This window comes from Hyperolius riggenbachi, chromosome 1, assembly GCF_040937935.1.
Source record: "Hyperolius riggenbachi isolate aHypRig1 chromosome 1, aHypRig1.pri, whole genome shotgun sequence".
Taxonomy (NCBI): Eukaryota; Metazoa; Chordata; class Amphibia; order Anura; family Hyperoliidae; genus Hyperolius; species Hyperolius riggenbachi.
The window spans coordinates 271,889,149-271,907,024 of NC_090646.1; the positions used below are offsets into that span (position 1 = coordinate 271,889,149).

Below are 17,876 nucleotides of genomic sequence, written 5' to 3' on the forward strand. Positions count from 1 at the left end.
CACTTTCTCCATTCCCCTCTAGGCTAATTGCTCCCTCACTGTCTTCCTCCGTCACCTGAATCCTCCGCAGTTGGTTCCGGAAAATCCTCCAGTTGGTGCAGGCGCAGTCTGAATGTGTGCGCTCCCGTCGGTCACAGGAACAGGGCTCATGTGTGCCCGGGCCGTGCATGCAATGTACGCACAGTACGCCCCAGACCAGAGGACTTGGAGAATTGCGGAGGATCCAGGCAGCGCAGAAGAATGGCGAGGGAGCGATCAGCCTGGAGGGGGCATGGAGGAAGCCGCGGGTATGTATACTTTTTTTTTCTTTTTGACTATCTCAGGTTTTATTTAATATGTTAATGTATTCAATGAGTGCAGTGTGGGAAATTGAGAAATCAGTGTTACTATGCTCTTCATAATAAGTCAGTGTGTAGGATTTATCATACACATATGAAGCAAAGAAAGAAAACACAGCATACTTCTTTTTTTGTCAATGGTATTTAACATATTTAGACAAACTGTAAAAGTCACACTTGCCAGGTGGGCAGTGCATACACTGTAGTAATACTGAGAGTGCTATCTATGTAGTGGTGAACCTATGAGCTCTTACTAAGCTGGTGGGGCAGCAGAGGAACAACACAAATAGAATTCAAGAATCAGGGCATCTGCAATGGTCAGGACTAGCAGAATTCATATGAACACATACAAAGTCTTTAGCTAGATTATAATATAAGGAAGCCTGGGAATCAAAGGGTCTTTTGCTTAAGCAGTTAGGTTTCCTGAGCTTATGTATGCAGGCCGAAGGTAATCAGCAGCAGACAGGAAAATCCATGTCTACAGTTCTAGTATCATTCAGCAGAAGAAGAGGGTCCTACTTTTGTAAACAGGAGATACATAAGCCAGTGCAGAATAATTTAGTATTCTACTGTGTTGTTCCCTGTAGTTGCATTATGTAGCCTCCATCTAGATAGAAAAAAGTAAGCATTCCACAGTTATTTACTGTATTATTTGGTTTCCTAGAAAGGCTAATAGTTGGTTGCATAAGATCATCAGTACGAATGTCTGTAATTAACGTTGCAAAGGTTGAAAGCTGTCATTTTATTTTCATGCAGGAGTTGATTTCTTTGCACAACAGCTGGAAAAATATCACAAAGAACACAAAGATGCTATGGCGATTACACAGAAAAGAAATGTAGGATTGTTACTGATAGATGCCAAAAAATTGAAAGAGAAACTTATACCTTCTCCGAAGAGATGTTTGGAGGTAAAGTAGCTACAGACTTGAGTATTTAGTTAGACATAAGTGCCCAAACCTTTGTATTTGTTCCTTTAAACAGGGGTCAGGGGAGGAGGAATGGACAGGAAATGAGCAGCAGATGTGGGAGACATAAACAGACCTCAAATCGTGGTTGTGGAAATAGGGTGAAGTGAGCTGCTGATAGCATAAGACTGAAAAGTTAAATTTTTCTTAAATTACTTATTGTGATTTTTGTCTTTTTTTAATTCAGACTCAAAAAGCAAAACTGTACCACTATCACAAAAAAAAAGTAGGCAGTTAAAATCAAACAGAACCGAACTGCCAAAAGGGTAAGATACCACCCAGCCTCCCTACTCACTTGCACACTATTCTGTCAGTTGCAAATGCTGTTCAGGAAATGCTGTTGAAAACAAAGAAAACTCTAAAGGTGGCCACACACTGTGCAATCTGACTACCATTTTTATACAACCTTACCAACATCCATGTAGTATAACAGCAATAGATTCACTGTGACTTGGATATATTTTTCAGTTAGTCTCTTATACTACATGAAAGTGATTGAATTGGTGATTGATTGTACAGTTAGATTGCATGGTGTGTGGCTGCCATAAGACTCCCCCATGAGGAGATGGACTGACCCAAAACCTGTCGGATCTGGCAGATCTTAACTGCCTACTTTTTTTTGTGATAGTGGTCCTTTAACATACCTTTTTCCCCCCTTTACTAAAGAATTTTCTTGCTCCTTTATGCCAATCCTCCAAAAAATTCTGTTGGTTGCCAACTACCATTAAGCACTAACCTTAAAAAAACATGGACGGGGTACAGAAGGGTAAAGTGGGAAACTATGGCCAATGATGCATGACAATCTATATCTCCTAGCAACTCCTGCAGTACTTAACAGCACATCTGTGCATTTGAATAAGATGAAAGCTACATGACTTTTAACTATAGAGAGAAGACTATTCACAAATGTTTCTTGCCATGGACTTGGTAACAAAAGTAACTGAGCTAATTTTTCCTGTAAAGTACAGTGAGGTTCACTTTAAGAGCACTAACCATTTAAGATTTCTGAAATTATTAACTCTGATTATATAGCAAAGATAATTTTATGTATACGCTTAGGAATAATTTAGCTTTCAGCATTTTATGATGTACATCTTCAACTCAGGCAGGAGGGATATACAGTAGTATGCCATATGTATGTCTTTTTCTCAAAAAAAAAAAAAAAAAAAGTCCTGATTTCATCACTGTCATCTTTGCTGTATTTTATGCTAGTAATCTGGAAATATAAATATGTTTGTACTTGCAAGAGTAATGTCTTACTTTGTGCAAGATTGGCCCCCAGTCCTGGTCTCTGTAATTTAGAAGTCTCCCCTGAATGGGCCCCAGAATGGGTAGCTTAATAGGAATCCTATATGCTCTTTCCACATTGTAAGTTAGTCAGACTTCTTTGTCATCTAGCAGTTATTTTAAGAATTCCTTGGCAAATATGGCCAATGAGGTTCCTTCTTTTTCCTCTGGCAGCCCTATAAAGAAAATGATATTTCTTCAGGGGCTGTTTTCAATGTCAGTAGATCTCTCTGTAGTAAGATTATTTTGCCTTTCTAATGCTGAAATACTGGTGGATTGTACCAAAAGTTCATCTTCCGCCATGCATGCACACCCCTTTATCATTGTTATCTTCTCTTTTATCCTTGTCATAGCCTGTAAAGCTGATAACAGCTACTATAGTATTCATATTGATATGTGAACTGTTAATGGAAAGACAGGATCTCAGTAAGCATCTGAGAGTTGCTTTTTTTTCCAGCAAAAAGCTTTTATTGAATAAACATAATAAACAACTGAGAAACAGAATTAGCATTAGAAAACAGTAACTCATCATATTAAGACATTGGCCTCAATTCACTAACCTTAACTCCTGTCCAGGGCCGGCGCTACGAAAGAGGCAAAGGAGGCAGCTGCCCCAGGGCCCCAGAGCTTGTAGGGGCTCCCAGTGGCTACAAGAGGAAAAAAAATTTATAAATCGGCCTTATAGTTCCTGAGAAAATCGATTTTAAAATTTCAAAGGGAAAAAAATGCACATTTAAAAACCTGCCGACTTTAATGGTTAATAGCAAATCCACCTTAAATGCTAGAAACCCTAAATTTGCAGGATATGTTAAGGAGATCATTAGGAATAAGAGGAAAAAAACAATTTTTCAAACAGACCTTATAGTTTTTGAGAAAATCGATTTTAAAGTTTCGAAGGAAAAAAGTATACTTTTAAATGCGGTAAATGTAACTTTTAGTAGCAAACCTAACGGTAGTGTAATTTTACATGTATCAAATGAAAGCGCAATAAATTTCCTGACGGGGTTTCCAGGGGGTATACGCAGCTGCAGCGCTTTGGCCAGGGATCGCTATACAGCCGCAATATGGCTGTATGAAGATCCCTGGCATTTTTTCCTATTTTCACAATTTTTTTTTTATGTTTAGAGTGTGGGAATTAAAAAAAAAAAAAATGATGTGGGGTCCCCCCTCCTGAAACTTTTTAACCCCTTGTCCCCATGCAGGCTGGGATAGCCAGAATGTGGAGCTCCGACCGATTGGGACTTCACACCCTGACTATACCAGCTGCAAAAAAGGTCCCCTAATGCCGATTTTTGTTCTGGGGTGTTGGGAGGGACCCCCAGGTTTATTTTGCCCTGGGGCCCCATTGTTGCTTAACCTCCTTGCCGGTCTAATTCTCGTCGGCAAGGAGGCAGCGCAGCACTTTTTTTTGTTTTTTAAAATCATGCAGCGAGCCCAGGACTCGCTACATGATAGCCGCTGAGCGGCGGCATCCCCCCGCCCCCTCCGAACGCCTTCGGCGATCAGAGTAAGCAGGAAATCCCGTTCAGAACGGGATTTCCTGCAGGGCTTCCGCGGTCGCCATGGCGACCGGGCGGGATGACATCACCGACGTCATGGACGTCGTGACGTCAGAGGGAATCCCGCCCCGCCCCTCAGCACTGCCTGGCACTGATTGGCCAGACTGCGCAGGGGTCTGGGGCGGGGGGCTCGGCGCGGCGGGTAGCGGCGAATCGGCGGCGAGCAGCGGCGATCGCGTACTACACGCAGCTAGCAAAGTGCTAGCTGCGTGTAGGACAAAAAAAATATGCAAATCGGCGCAGCGGGGCCTGAGAAATCCTCCTGCGCAGGTTACCCCGAACTGAGTTCGGGATAACCGGCAAGGAGGTTAAACCGGCCCTGTTCCTGTCTTTAATAACTCTTCTGAGCTGTTTTACAGTTATCACAATTATAGCACCATGGTGATAACTGTAAAACAGCTCAGAAGAGTTATTAAAGACAGGAGTTAAGGTTAGTGAATTGAGGCCAATGAATACGCAGTATGCTCAACGGTGAACAGTAGAAATTTAACATTGTCTAGAATGAGCAAACGAATAGTAATTTCGGAATCCTGACTTAAGCTAAGAGGGTAAGCCCGTTTTTTTTTTTTTTTTTTTTTTTCAAATGACAGCACTGGGCAATACATAAGATACCAATGCCAAAAAAAGGACTGAAATTCACCATACTGCCATCAAAGAAAATAAGTGTCATCGGGCAGCCCTAAACAAATCCTATTATACAGGAAGGTTATACATTATGTTCTGGAGAATTTAGAAAGCTTATGAAAGTGATCCTCACTAGAAAGGGAAAAGAATAGGCAGGAAGATAAAGAACAAAGGGCAAGATACTTGAGGGCCAGATACGGGAATTAAAAGAAGGTCAGAAAGAGAGGAAAGGTGAGAAGAAGAGGAAGGAAGGAGTAGGAATACAGTGGAAAGAGGGAGGGTTTCCAAATCCAGCTATTCAGAACTTAAAAGACGCTGATAATCAGCAGTGCTTTGGAAGTCAGTCCAGCAGGCCCAAGTAAATGCAATTTTTTTCAATTTTAGTAAGTCTCAAATCTTCCATATCCTGGATGAAAATAATGGGGGCAAACCAATCTTTCAACTTGGGTGGTAAGGGAGACTTCCAACACCGTGGAATAAGAGGGAGGGAATTTTTATAAGATTTTAGTGAAAGGGAGTTAGAATGGAGGAGGTACGTCTCAATTTTAAATGGAACCGAGATGCCTGAGATTTTTTTGGCCCAGTAATGAACATCTTTCCAAAAGGGTGCAATCTTTGGACAGGACCATCAAACATGTTCAAAAGTTCCAACAGCCTGAGAACATCTCCAGCAAAGGTCGGGGCAGGAGGGGAAAATTGTGTGAAGTTTGTCAGTGTCCTGTACCATCTGGTGAGAACCTTGTAGCCCATCTCTTGAATAAGAGTATTAACCGAACTCTTGTGTGTAAGGAGGGAGGTATTTTCCCAGTCCAAATGAGAGTTGCTTTTGCTGCTATTCATTATTCCCTTTATGTTTGCTTCCGTGTGGGTGGTCACTGAGACCATGCATGGAGAAGGCCCAAAATGGTGTCACCTTTCACACATTTTTGAATTTGCAGAATGCTCAAAATGCCACTGGCTGCTTTGGGCCATCTGGAGTGCCAGTTCCAAGGTCCTGTGTACTCCTGGATTAGAGCAGTTCTTGGCGAGTTGCTAGGCACAGGATTCAGCCAGTATGCTAAGTGGAACAGAACACAGCCTCAAATAGTGGCCATTTCAAGAATGCCAGACTGTTAGAAAGACTGTTACCTTCTTTGCTGGTGCACATCGCAATTTTTTTAGCATCAAGCGTAAACATTTTTGCATACATTTTGCTATTGGTATCTCTTATTGTTAAAGCAGGAGCATTAGCCATACTATGCCAGGGAAAAAAACCATATATAAGTAGATAAATACTTGATCTACTTATATAACACATGTATTGTACTGTCCACATTTTGATTTCAGTGAATTTTATATAGTAAATGAAGATAATTCTTCCTGGTGGGAACCATGTTTTTTGCCCACAGTTTGAGGCTAAATACTGATGTAATTTCTTCCCTTAACTTTTTTTTCTTTTCTCCTCCAACCGCTGAGTCACCTCAGCCTTGCTTGTAAACACAAGTGAGCAGAGGATCATATTCAGCTTTGCAGCTAGGCAGGGAAAGAAAGGGAAGAGAAGAAATATATTATAGATAGAAAGAACCCCCAGCATGCAACTGTTTGGCAATGGCTATTAAAGGGCCAGTGCTCCTAAGGTATGCGATAACTCCAAACCAACACAGCAGAAAAAGTTTGGAAAGTTTTGAATGCAGGATTAGCATCTGTATCACTTAATACACTCAGACCAGTTGCTGATGAAATTTGATTTTTATGGTGACAATCCCGCTTTAACAATTATGGTTGTTGAATAAGGCTTAGTCACCAGTCAGAACTTGCCTAACACCACAGTATTTTGGTATTGTACCTACTTTTATGTCCTTTATGTGTATTTTAATTTTCATTATTGTCTGCAACTCTCCAGCATTGTTTTATTCAGACTTTTTGCCATTAACCTGTTAAATGACTTCCTCAGGTCACTTGAATTATTCAGACCTGCAATGTTTCTAATCTCTAAAAAGCTATTGCTCATATTTCAGGCAATTAATTTAATCTTACCTGTTCTGGCTAAGAAAAAAATGGATGCCATCATAGCAGAATCTCAAGATGCCCAGTTTAGACTTGAATTCTTTCCCTCTACGACACTGGATTATGTAAATACTTTGATATTCCTGGATGAAATTCAAGAACGGGTAAGCACATCTAAGATTTATTTCCTATAGAACAATTCAGTAGAAATGATTTATCAGTGTGTGAGTTATTAGCATGAGCATGTCATTGCTGGTAGTTTCTTGGGCCTGAGACATTGTTGCTGATAACATGTCAGACATATAACGTGTGGCCATATTGATTTTTTCAACTTCTGCAGGAAATTTTTTTTTGTATATTCAGTCATTGTTCTCCTTCTCACATGAGGAGTGTGCTTTAACTTAGGTTGACTGAACTGATTGTTTATTTTGTCAGGAAACCCTATAATATTTAGGGAGAATTTACTAACAGATTTTTTTTGTATTTTATTTTGCATTTTACATCTGCTACATTTAGAGATTAATATTCGATAGCCTATATGCATATGAAGCTTAACACACTGTAGCAGGGTCAGATTGCCCACAAGTCAACCAAGAAACATGTATCAGGCCCTGTATCAGGAACGTCTGGTGGCAATAGCAAAAGAGAATCTTGTACCTATGGTTCAATTTTGCAACTCTCATCATGTGACCTGCTATGGGTCACATAATGAAAGATGCTGGATGAATAAATAGAGAAGATAAATGGCTCAGGAGAGAAAACTGATGATGCCACTCTGAAGCGAGAGTGAGTGAGCGATAGGTGAAACCATACTCCACTCCGTTTGCAACTCTGCAGGGAAGGGGGGGTTACATCTAGCTACCTATCTGACTACCTATACTGGGGAACATCTGCCTACCTACACTGGCAGGTGATGGGTGGCATCTGGCTACCTATACTGCGGGCACCTTTTGGCTACCTATTATTAATTGGGGCACATCTGTCTACCTAATACTTTTGGGGATACATATGGCTACTTAATACTATTTGGAGGCTTATCTGCTTACCTAATACCACTGACCGTGGGACTCACAGGAATACCTAATACTACTAATTATGGGAATCTGTCTGCTTAATACTTTCGAGGGTGGATTCACAGGACTATCTAATTTTGCTAATTAGGTGGAAAATATGGCTACCTAATACTATTATTGAGGGGCACACCTGGCTACCTAATATTACGATCTGGGGAAGGGGTCATGCATGACTTCCTAATACTGCTATCTGGGGATTTAGTCATTCATGTCTTCTTAATACTATCCGGGGAACTCACAGGGCTACCTAATACTACTAACTAGCATATCTCTATATACCTAATACTGATAACTAGGGGCACATGACTACTTAATTATTTTATTGAGGGGGGAGGGCATAGCTACTTAATTATAGTATACTAGTAAAATGGCCTACCCATTAAAAAACGGGCGCTAGGTCGCAGCCACTACCCCCCGCAATGCGCGCACATACGCGTCCCACTTGCTCATTCCCCACCACTGTCTGAAGTATATGCACACAGGGAGCTGCTCGCTTGGCAGTTGGAAAAAGCTGTTATTTCACATAATGCAATGAGAACCTCTGTGAACCACACACCGCAAACTGTCAGATCCGGCCCTGTGTCCTAACTGCCCTGGCTGCGCACATGCTCAGTACAAAAAAGCCAGGGACACACAACACAACCATTCAGTTGATGACACAGGGACACTTGCATTTTATTGTATAGGATAATATATAGGGAGTAGCTGACTACTTAATTATTTTATCATGAGGTACCTGGCTATTTAATCCTTTTATATGGAGGCACATAGTTACTTAATCGTTTTATCTAGATCTGAATAATTTACTCTACCTAGTACCCAGTGGTGTGGCTATGGATTATGGGCCCTCATAGCAAAACTTTCATGGGGTCATAAGTTTTAGGCATTCTTGTGCAATGCCACATGCCCCTAACCTATGGGTATGAGTTCATTTGGCAATTTAAATTATAATGCCATCTACACTGCATATAGCTTACGGGCACTTAGGCAAAATCATAGGGTGGAGGAACACTAGAAAGTTAATGGTGAATACATCAAGTCCCACCTGGGCCCCCTATGCTCCAGGGCCCAATAGCAGCTGCTATGGCTATTGCTATGCCCTTGCTGGGACCTTGTATGGTCTTAATCTGGCTATGTACTGTAGGCTTATGCTGTTCTGAGAAGCACACAATAAGAAATGCAGAATCTTGCTGCCATACTATTAATGCCACAATGTGTATGGAATGGGTAAGCTGTATGAGACAGCCCCTGACAGACCTTTTTCTTACAGATTGATGTTCTTGAAGAAGAGTCCAATGTAGTTTCCCAAATGTATCAGCTAATAGAGAACTACCGTGTGCCAACACCTCCAGAAGATTTTGCAGTGTTTGCTACTCTAAAGCCATCTATCCTGTCTGTTCGAAATGCCATTGACAAGTCTGTAGGTGAGAGAGACAGCAGCATTGAGAGGTTCTGCCGGTCTTTAGACAAAGACATTGCAGAGCTAAACAAAGAAGTGAAGGATGTCAGACAACAATCCCAGGTAACACTGATACCATCTTTTATTCTGTAAGTAAATGCTAAGATATGGTTTATATGGTAGTGTCTGTGAGTGATGTTTGCCCAACTATACTTTATTTTCATTTTTTTAACCCTTCTGAGCAACTAACTCTAAATAAGTGTTTTTTAGAGCCTTGATATGGTTGGCTCCCCTCTCCGGACATAATGATGGATTTGTGGGAGCCCCCCTCCCCCTTTCTCACAGGAATTCACGTACGAAGTAGTCCCACATTTTATTGTAGTGACCATTCTCCCCCCCCCCCCCGCCTTTCTTTATTCTCTTCCCCCTGCTGCCTCCTCTCTCCTTTCTATTTTAATAATAATCTTAATCTGTAATGGAATCACCCCATATGTACATGGAAATGCATGGGGTATTCCCTATTCTCTGTTATTCCAATTCCCTTTCCTGCTCTCGTCTCTCCTTTCCTGACTCCTCTTTCTTTCCCCACCCCTGGTCCTCTTCTCTTCCCCCTTGCTCTCCATATGCTCTTATGCGCCACGGGTGGTATTTCACTGACAGCCAGTTAAATGGGCAATGTGCCCCCATGGACCGTGGATATGCGGCCTAGGTTGTGTGACAAAGCATATCGGTCTGGGGATGTGTGCAATCCTGAGGCAGATGGCTGTACGGTACCATGTGCTAATAACTGGATGTGCACCACCACCGAGACTGATTCTTACTAATGGGCAGTTTCAATGCCCTGTCACCAATCCACATGGAGATCAGTGGGTTCCAATCCCTGGCTATGTGATGCATATTAGTGTGTCCACTCTCTCCCCACTTATAGTTCTCCACTACTGTTCTCCCCCTAGCTTCCACTTTGAGTGTCAGGTGAGACACTTTTAAGTTTATACCCTAGGTGCTCCAAGTAATTTGAGAGTCCTTTATGGCAAGTTCGGCCGAGCCGATAGATATAGATCAGCAGGACATATCTGTAGGTGAATACACCGCTAGTTTGGTCCTGTACACTTAGGATTCCCCCCAGTCCTCTGTGAGGTTTTAATAGGTAATGGGATATTTTAATATTATTAAATTCTAATAAAAATAGTAGATTTTATATATTGGATAGGAAGAAACAATAGGGTTGCCATAGTTACCCAGCGCAAGACCAGCAGATGTTTTGCCGTGCTTAGTTATTGTTACACTGTGTGATCACGCATGTGAATGTATTAATCACCTGTTTCATTAAGTTGATGTTTCACAATTGATGTGTGCTATTTGCATAGTAATGTATTTGAAATTTCACTGACGTCACCGTTGCAAATGCTATGTTTCATCCCTGTCACTTTTTAGCCGCTGAGCGGCGATACTCCTCCCCTTCACCTTCAACCTCTCTCATTCCAGTTCCTTGGGCTAATGGCGAGTGTGGTAGCTTCATGGTTTCATCTCGGAAGCCTGGACACGCCGCCATTGCCCTGGACATACGCACACGAACAAGCGCCACACTGGTGTGAAACGGCTGTTGCGCCGTCCGATCTTCCCCTGGTCACCCTCCCTCACCTGTCCCGATACGGATCCTGGATAAGGTTTGATCCATCCACAATGTTTTGCCATGCCATGGATCTGTATACTTCTGCCATGTGTGTGCTATGGGAAATAAAGCAATCCTAGAAGTGGACGGACTGCCTTGTGTGTACTCATATCAGTCAGTGTGTTTCCTATACAAGTCTGTATGCACGCTATCTTTTGCTATACCCTGAGCCAAGCAGTGTGTGACAAGGACGGAGTATATAATTTATTAAAGGTGCAGTAGACCGATTCATCCCCCAATTACCGAGTGCCAGGTAAAACTCCTCTATTGTGTACCTAACTCTAAAGAAGAACCACCTCTCCCAAAAGCCCATTGTTGTACTCACCTGCAACTCCAAAGTTCCAGCAAAGGTATCATGCTAGGGCTTCTTTTGGGGTCTTTTTTAGCATCTGGAGATGAAATGCTTTACCATAAAAGCAACCCATCCTATCATAGTCATGCCACTCACCTCTTCTCTTCATTACTGGCTGGAGGTCGGGAAGTGAGTGTGACAGCCACTGATCTTCTCACCATTACAGCAGTCAACGGGGGATGTGGCTACTTGTGTGATATGGCAGTAGGCATTGTGATATTGGACACACAGTAAGCTCAAATGTCTCTGGTGATAAAGACTCCCATAGGTGAGTATAGAGGGAAGATTGGCTGGTAGAGGATAGAGTGTCACATAAGTTGGGGTGAAGGGTGAAATAGTGGTTTTGGGAAGGCTTACTTAAAAAAAAGTGTGGAATTAATTTTATCTATTTTACAGGACCCACAGATATTGGATTTTTCCGCTGATCAAACTAAAATAAAACAAATACTCACAGACTTGCAGACTATTTTGGATGAATTACAAAAACGTGCATTTCAATATAAAACATATCAGAAGAACTTCAAGGTAAAGTAAATGCATTTGGCTTCCCGTGTCTATTTAAAAAGCACAATTTTAATTTGGCAATATGGTGCAAAAAAAAAATCATCCAAGCCTTCAAAAAAATACAATGGATGATTTACTAAAGTTTTACTGAAATGGCAATCCTGTTTGATCAACAGTGATCATACATGTTTATGCAAACTGGCCTGGAATTATTACAACATGTAACAAATAGAACCCAGCCTTCTTATAATGTATATAACATGTCCTTACCCCTCCCAAACAAATGTATCCATCCTGTAGACAGTAATATGTGTGTGTGTGTGGGGTCTGGGATGTGCTACTGTATCAATACACAATGAACCAAAATATCAGTGCAATATATATATATATATATATATATATATATATATATATTTATATTTATATATATTGTGACAGAAATGGTACAGAAATGCTGGGTTAGAGGTGGAAGGGGATTATATTTCTCCCAGATTTCTCTCTTATATGTATTAAGCTCCAGGGCAAACAGCTCAGCAGTGAAAGGGTGTTCTTTCACTACATTTGGCTTTTTGGAAAAGCTGAAAAAAGGGGCCCTGGAGTGAATGGATTGAAATTGATTATTTAAATTCGATTAAATTACAAAATAACTTATGTCTCACTGAATTTACACTTTCAAAGATAAAAGTGAGTTATGTTATGTGTCAGTATGCGCTTAAAGGGACTCCGAGCAGTGCAGAAACTATGGGAAGATGCATATCATTTTAAAGCTCTCTTTCTCCTCTTTCCAATGATATATAAACCGCCGCCCTACGCCTTTTAGTTTTCGCTATTTTCACGATTGAAATTGCTGCGGCCGCGATTTCGATCGCGAAAATAGAGAAAACTAAAAGGCGTAGGGTGACGATTTAGGTGTCGTCAGAAAGAGGAGAAAGAGAGCTTTAAAATGATATCTGTCTTTCCATAGTTACATTGTATTACACAGGGCGACTTTTTCTCAAAGTCAGCAGCTCCATTCAGCAGGAAAAGTCGCCCTGTGTAATACAATGTAACTATGGAAGGATGGATATCATTTTAAAGCTCTCTTTCTCCTCTTTCTGACGACACCTAAATCTTCGCCCTACGCCTTTTAGTTTTCTCTATTTTCGCGATCGAAACCACGGCCGCTGCAATTTCAATCACGAAAATAGCAAAAACTAAAAGGCGTAGGGCGGTGTTTTATATATCATTGGAAAGAGGAGAAAGAGAGCTTTAAAAGGATATGCATCTTTCCATAGTTTCTGCACTGCTCGGAGTCCCTTTAAGTAAGTTTTTATCATTTGTGAAATATTTGCTGGTGTCCTATGATTATATATATGACCGAACCTTAGGTGGAATCACTGAACAAGCTTTTGTGGCTATTCAAGATGAGTCTGACACTAAAACAACTCACGTGCCCCCTGCTACTCTAAAGAAATAATAAATAGTAGATTTATTGCATTTCTGACAATCTAATATTTCTGCCTCTACTATGTTTACAAATTTAAAGTGAACCACCAGACTAAAAATCTACTGAGCAGCACTGAAAAGGCTTGGTGTTTCTTTACCATTTTCACAGCATCAGAACTTTGTTTTTCTTACCCAAGCCTCATTTTTAGCTGCACAGAAGCTAAGCTCCGTCCCATTAAAGAAATCTTCCTGGGCATTTTTCCCCTGATGCTGTGCAAAGCATGATGGGATTTCTGATGTTGTTGTTCTCGATGCCTAGCGCACACAGCTGTGAGGGGTGATCAAGACACAGGACAGTTGGAACTGTGTCTCATGCTCCCTGCCATCTCCCTTCAGCCAAAAAGCTTCCCCCTTGAGATCACAAACATTTGCCTGTTCTTTTAACCTCCTTGGTGGTTCAATTTTTCCGCCAAAGAGGCTGCATTACACTTTTTTTGTAATATTTTTTGTTTGTTTCATGTAGCTACCCGAGTGGTAGTTACATGAAACACCACTAGAGGGCGCATGTGTCCCTCTAGTCCGATCGCCGCCGGCAACAACAGCAAACAGGAGATTGCGTATAGAACGCGATCTCCTGTTTGGCTTCTCCTGTCGCCATGGCTACGATCGGAATGATGTCATGGACGTCAGCCGATGTCCTGACGTCAGGCGCACCCGATCCAGCCCTTTGCGCTGCCCAGGAGTGATTGGTCCGGGCTGCGCAGGGCTCTGGCGGGGGGCTCTCTTCCGCCGATGCGTGCGGCCGATCAATCAAGCTGTACGCGTGGCTAGCAAACTGCTAGCTGCGCGTACAGCACTTTATAGAATTTAAATCGCCCCACCAGGGGCTGAGATATCCTCCGAGGCAGCTTACCCCGTGTCCAGCACGGGGTTACCGCTAAGGAGGTTAAAACAGGGTGGGTAAGATATTATATTACCTATCTATTTTAATTAACATAACTAATGTAACTTAAAGGAATCATCAGGCAAAATATAACATAATCCCATTTACTTACCTGGGGCTTTCTCCAGCCCTTCGCAGCTGTCTGTCCCACGCAGACAGCTCCGCTCTCCGCCGCCAGCCTGGGGTCCCTGCATGGTGCAGAGGACGACCTCGAGGTTGTCCTTACTGCGCCTGCTTGAAGCGCCGCTGTCAATCACGGCCACGTTGTCCGTGGCTTACTGCGCTTACTTCGCCCTATTCCTTTACTGACAGTATGTTTGTTTAGGCTGAAGTTCCTCTTTAATGTTGCTTCCTTTGTAAAATTAGATTGGAAAATGAATAATCATACCACTGAATGGCAGAAGGTCTGACATCTAGCCTTACACCTAAATGAAATACGGCCTAGTTTTTATTTTTATTCAGTCTGTTAAGGCACTGTCACCATTTTATACTTACATTTAGGCCCAGGCATTACTAAGCCTTTTCTGAACACTTTGTGATTTGAAAAGCTGTTGCTAATGTAATGCTATGGGTGTGATCCCACCTGAGCAATGTGATTTTATAAAAATCACCCATAGCATTGCATTAGCAAGAGCTTAGTGCTTAAAAAAGCCTGCTAGTCTAGTAGGTTTGAGCCCTAATAGAGTAATAAAAATGTAAAATTAAGGTTTGCCCTTCAAATTATGAACACACACAGACACTATCCTACTTGTGTAAATAATTAAGAGGCCAGAAAATGTTCAATTAGGCTCAGAATCTTCTAGCCTATAAAATCAGGTGTATTTCACCGTCACCAATTGGATTTCTTATAATGAATGGATGAGAAGTAGACATCACACATAGACATGTGTACAGTTGCCAAGAAATGAGGTAGGTATCAGGAAAAGCTCCCACCTAAGCAACATTAGACTATGCAGACATAGGCATCTTAGCACAACATATAATTTTGTTGTATGGTAAAGGAGCTTCACATTATATACATTTCCTCACAAATAGCTGGCAAACTGCATGTTTTCGCTGTACGCACGCTCTTTTCACCCATTGTCTAATAAATTTAGATGTTTGATGAGTTTGTTTGTACTTCTTTGACAGGTGGAAGTGACTAAGTTTGATGCACTGGAGGAAGTGAGTGCAGAAGTTAAACTCAAACAACTGCTATGGGATTCAATGACTGAATGGGATGATTTGCAGGCTGAGTGGACACAGGTAAGATGACTGTTCTACAGAGAAACCTAGTAAAACATCTCAACTAAAACTTCAATTAAATTTTTTTTTTTTAAATGACAGTGCAAATTTGAAGCGCTGGATCCAGAACAATTGAATACATTAGTGCTTAAATATGCTAAATTTGTGAATCAGCTGGAAAAAGGACTACCGCCAAACAATGTAGTGCCACGCCTCAAAGAGAAGGTGGAGAATATGAAAGATAAGGTAAGATGGACAATCTCATTACTGCAATCATCTTGCATGGAAGGTACCACTTGATGATGCCAAGAAAGTCATCTTTGATATAAAATCCTTTGCAATCTGGCTGCATGAGACAATCTCTAATGGTTGTTTCACAATTATTTTTGGTTACTTTGGTTATTTCAACTCGTGTAAGTACAGTCTTTTGTGGAAACAATTATTGCAGCTGTTTGTGGCTCAACCAACAGTTCAATCAAGTCAGAGTCCCTTTAATGTTGATCTGTGTCTACAGGGGAATGAGAATGTGGTTGCCGCTAGCAATTTGCATTTTAATTATTGTGGGAACATCAGAGGGCTTTTTTTTGTTCTGCAGAGTGCACATTAACATTTTATAATATAATCTTTTTACTTTACAGTGTTTTTACTTGGCTTTATGGACAGACTGCTTTTTCTGTGGAGTATTGTGTTTTTTTGTTTCTAAACTTGTACTGTACATGGATTAATTAATCAGTAATATCTGTGGATTTAGTTTAGCACAGTAGAATCTGGTTAAAGTACACTTGTGAAAGTTGTTAATAGAAACTCTTATATAACATAGAAAAAATAATTAGAAAGTAACATTAAAGCCAAAAAAATAAAATAAGAATCAAGCTACAAGGTATCTAGGGAGGGCAACACAACTGTGTGTCTTTAAATAATTTAATCGATTTCTTCATTTACATATGACAAATCCAAATTATTTTTTTTGCCCCAACAAAAGCATGATTGATTCTATCCACAGTTCTCACCATTGGTTTATATACTGTAGTTCGCTTAGGGCTGCAAAGAACGGCAGTGCGGCAGTGGTGTCTGGTGGTGCAGTGGCAAGGAGTGGAAATGTCATTATGTTCTACAAGAGTGTGATTCTAATCTGGTGGGTAGGGTTGGGTGGGGGCAATTCCGCAATTTTGCAATAAAGAAAAAAGAAGATAAAACAAAAGAAGGTTTAAGAAGAGCAAGGGAGTTTACAGAAATGTAAATGTTAGAAGAAAGAAGAATTCAGGAGAAAATTATGTGAGAAGATAGAGGTATACAGATGTAAAAAAGAAGAACACAGAAGAATAATGTTTTTACTTTTAACCACTTTTCTAGTTACTAATAAAGGAGGCTTCCAGATTCCACTATAATCTCTTTTTCACACCGGGTGTACCAAAACATATTTACCTCGGTAACTCATTACTAGTTGAAAAATTTCTGTGCTTGTTTCTTGATAAAGAGACAGTGGAATGTCTTGAAACATTTATGGATATATTGCAGCACCATTGAAGATTAAAACCACTTAGGTGTGTTATGGAACTGGTGTAGTCAAGCACCATCATCTGAGCATCTTTGACTTTCCTTGTTGATTAAATAAGTCAATCACATCTTTTTTTCCATTCGGTTTGGTCGAAATATCAGACTGAAATATTGGTTTAAACTGAAAAAATTGTACTGATAATAGACACCTTAAAGAGGAAATCCAGTGAAAATAATGTAATAAAAAGTGCTTATTTTGTTCAATAATTATGTATAAATGATTTAGTCAGTGTTTGCCCATTGTAAAATCTTTCCTATCCCGGATTTACATTCTGACATTTATCACATGGTGACATTTTACTGCTGGCAGGTGATGTCAGTGAAAGGAGATGCTGCTTGCTTTTTTTGGCAGTTGGAAATAGCTTAAACAGCTGTTATTTCCCACAATGCAACAAGGCTCCCACAGTGTGATGTCAGAACCATGGTGCTGACATCACAATGTGGGAGGGGTTTCACCACAATATCAGCCATACAGAGCCCCCTGATGATCCATTTGTGAAAAGGAAAATATTTCTCATGGGAAAGGGGGTATCACCTACTGATTGGGATGAAGTTCAATTCTTGGTTACAGTTTCTCGTTAAACAGCGAGGAGAACGCAGCGCATACCACTAAGGCTGCATCTGAAATGACCACCAGCTCAGTGTGCAGCACCTAAATAGATTTTCTGCACACTTCGCATTCAATTCAGATGCAAATCATATGCAAATCTGCTACTACTTATTATGCAAACAGGAAACTCAGGAGGAGGGGCTGGGAGCAGCTAACCTGACAGTTACATAGTTACAAAGTTAAGGAAAGGTGGGGGAAAGGCTGCGCATCCCTAAACACATGTAGCAATTGAATGGTTAATCGCACAGGCATACACCGCCTCTGCCAGACTGAAAAATGCATGCCCTGCATCCAAGACAAGTGCTAACATTTATTAAACTAGGAGGAACTTTAGCTTCCAATATGGTTCGCATGCAAA

At 40.9% G+C, this 17,876-nt stretch overlaps 1 protein-coding gene across 1 annotated transcript in view; it reads left to right on the top strand.

Moving 5' to 3' along the window:
* DNAH6 (dynein axonemal heavy chain 6) overlaps positions 1–17,876 on the top strand; it is a 443,662-nt gene that overhangs the window by 83,424 nt on the left and 342,362 nt on the right. The window contains exons 14-19 of the mRNA XM_068233571.1: positions 1,095–1,246; positions 6,771–6,923; positions 9,103–9,354; positions 11,652–11,780; positions 15,259–15,372; positions 15,454–15,597. Coding sequence (XP_068089672.1) covers positions 1,095–1,246; positions 6,771–6,923; positions 9,103–9,354; positions 11,652–11,780; positions 15,259–15,372; positions 15,454–15,597 — 944 coding nt within the window. The remainder of the gene's footprint in view (positions 1–1,094; positions 1,247–6,770; positions 6,924–9,102; positions 9,355–11,651; positions 11,781–15,258; positions 15,373–15,453; positions 15,598–17,876) is intronic.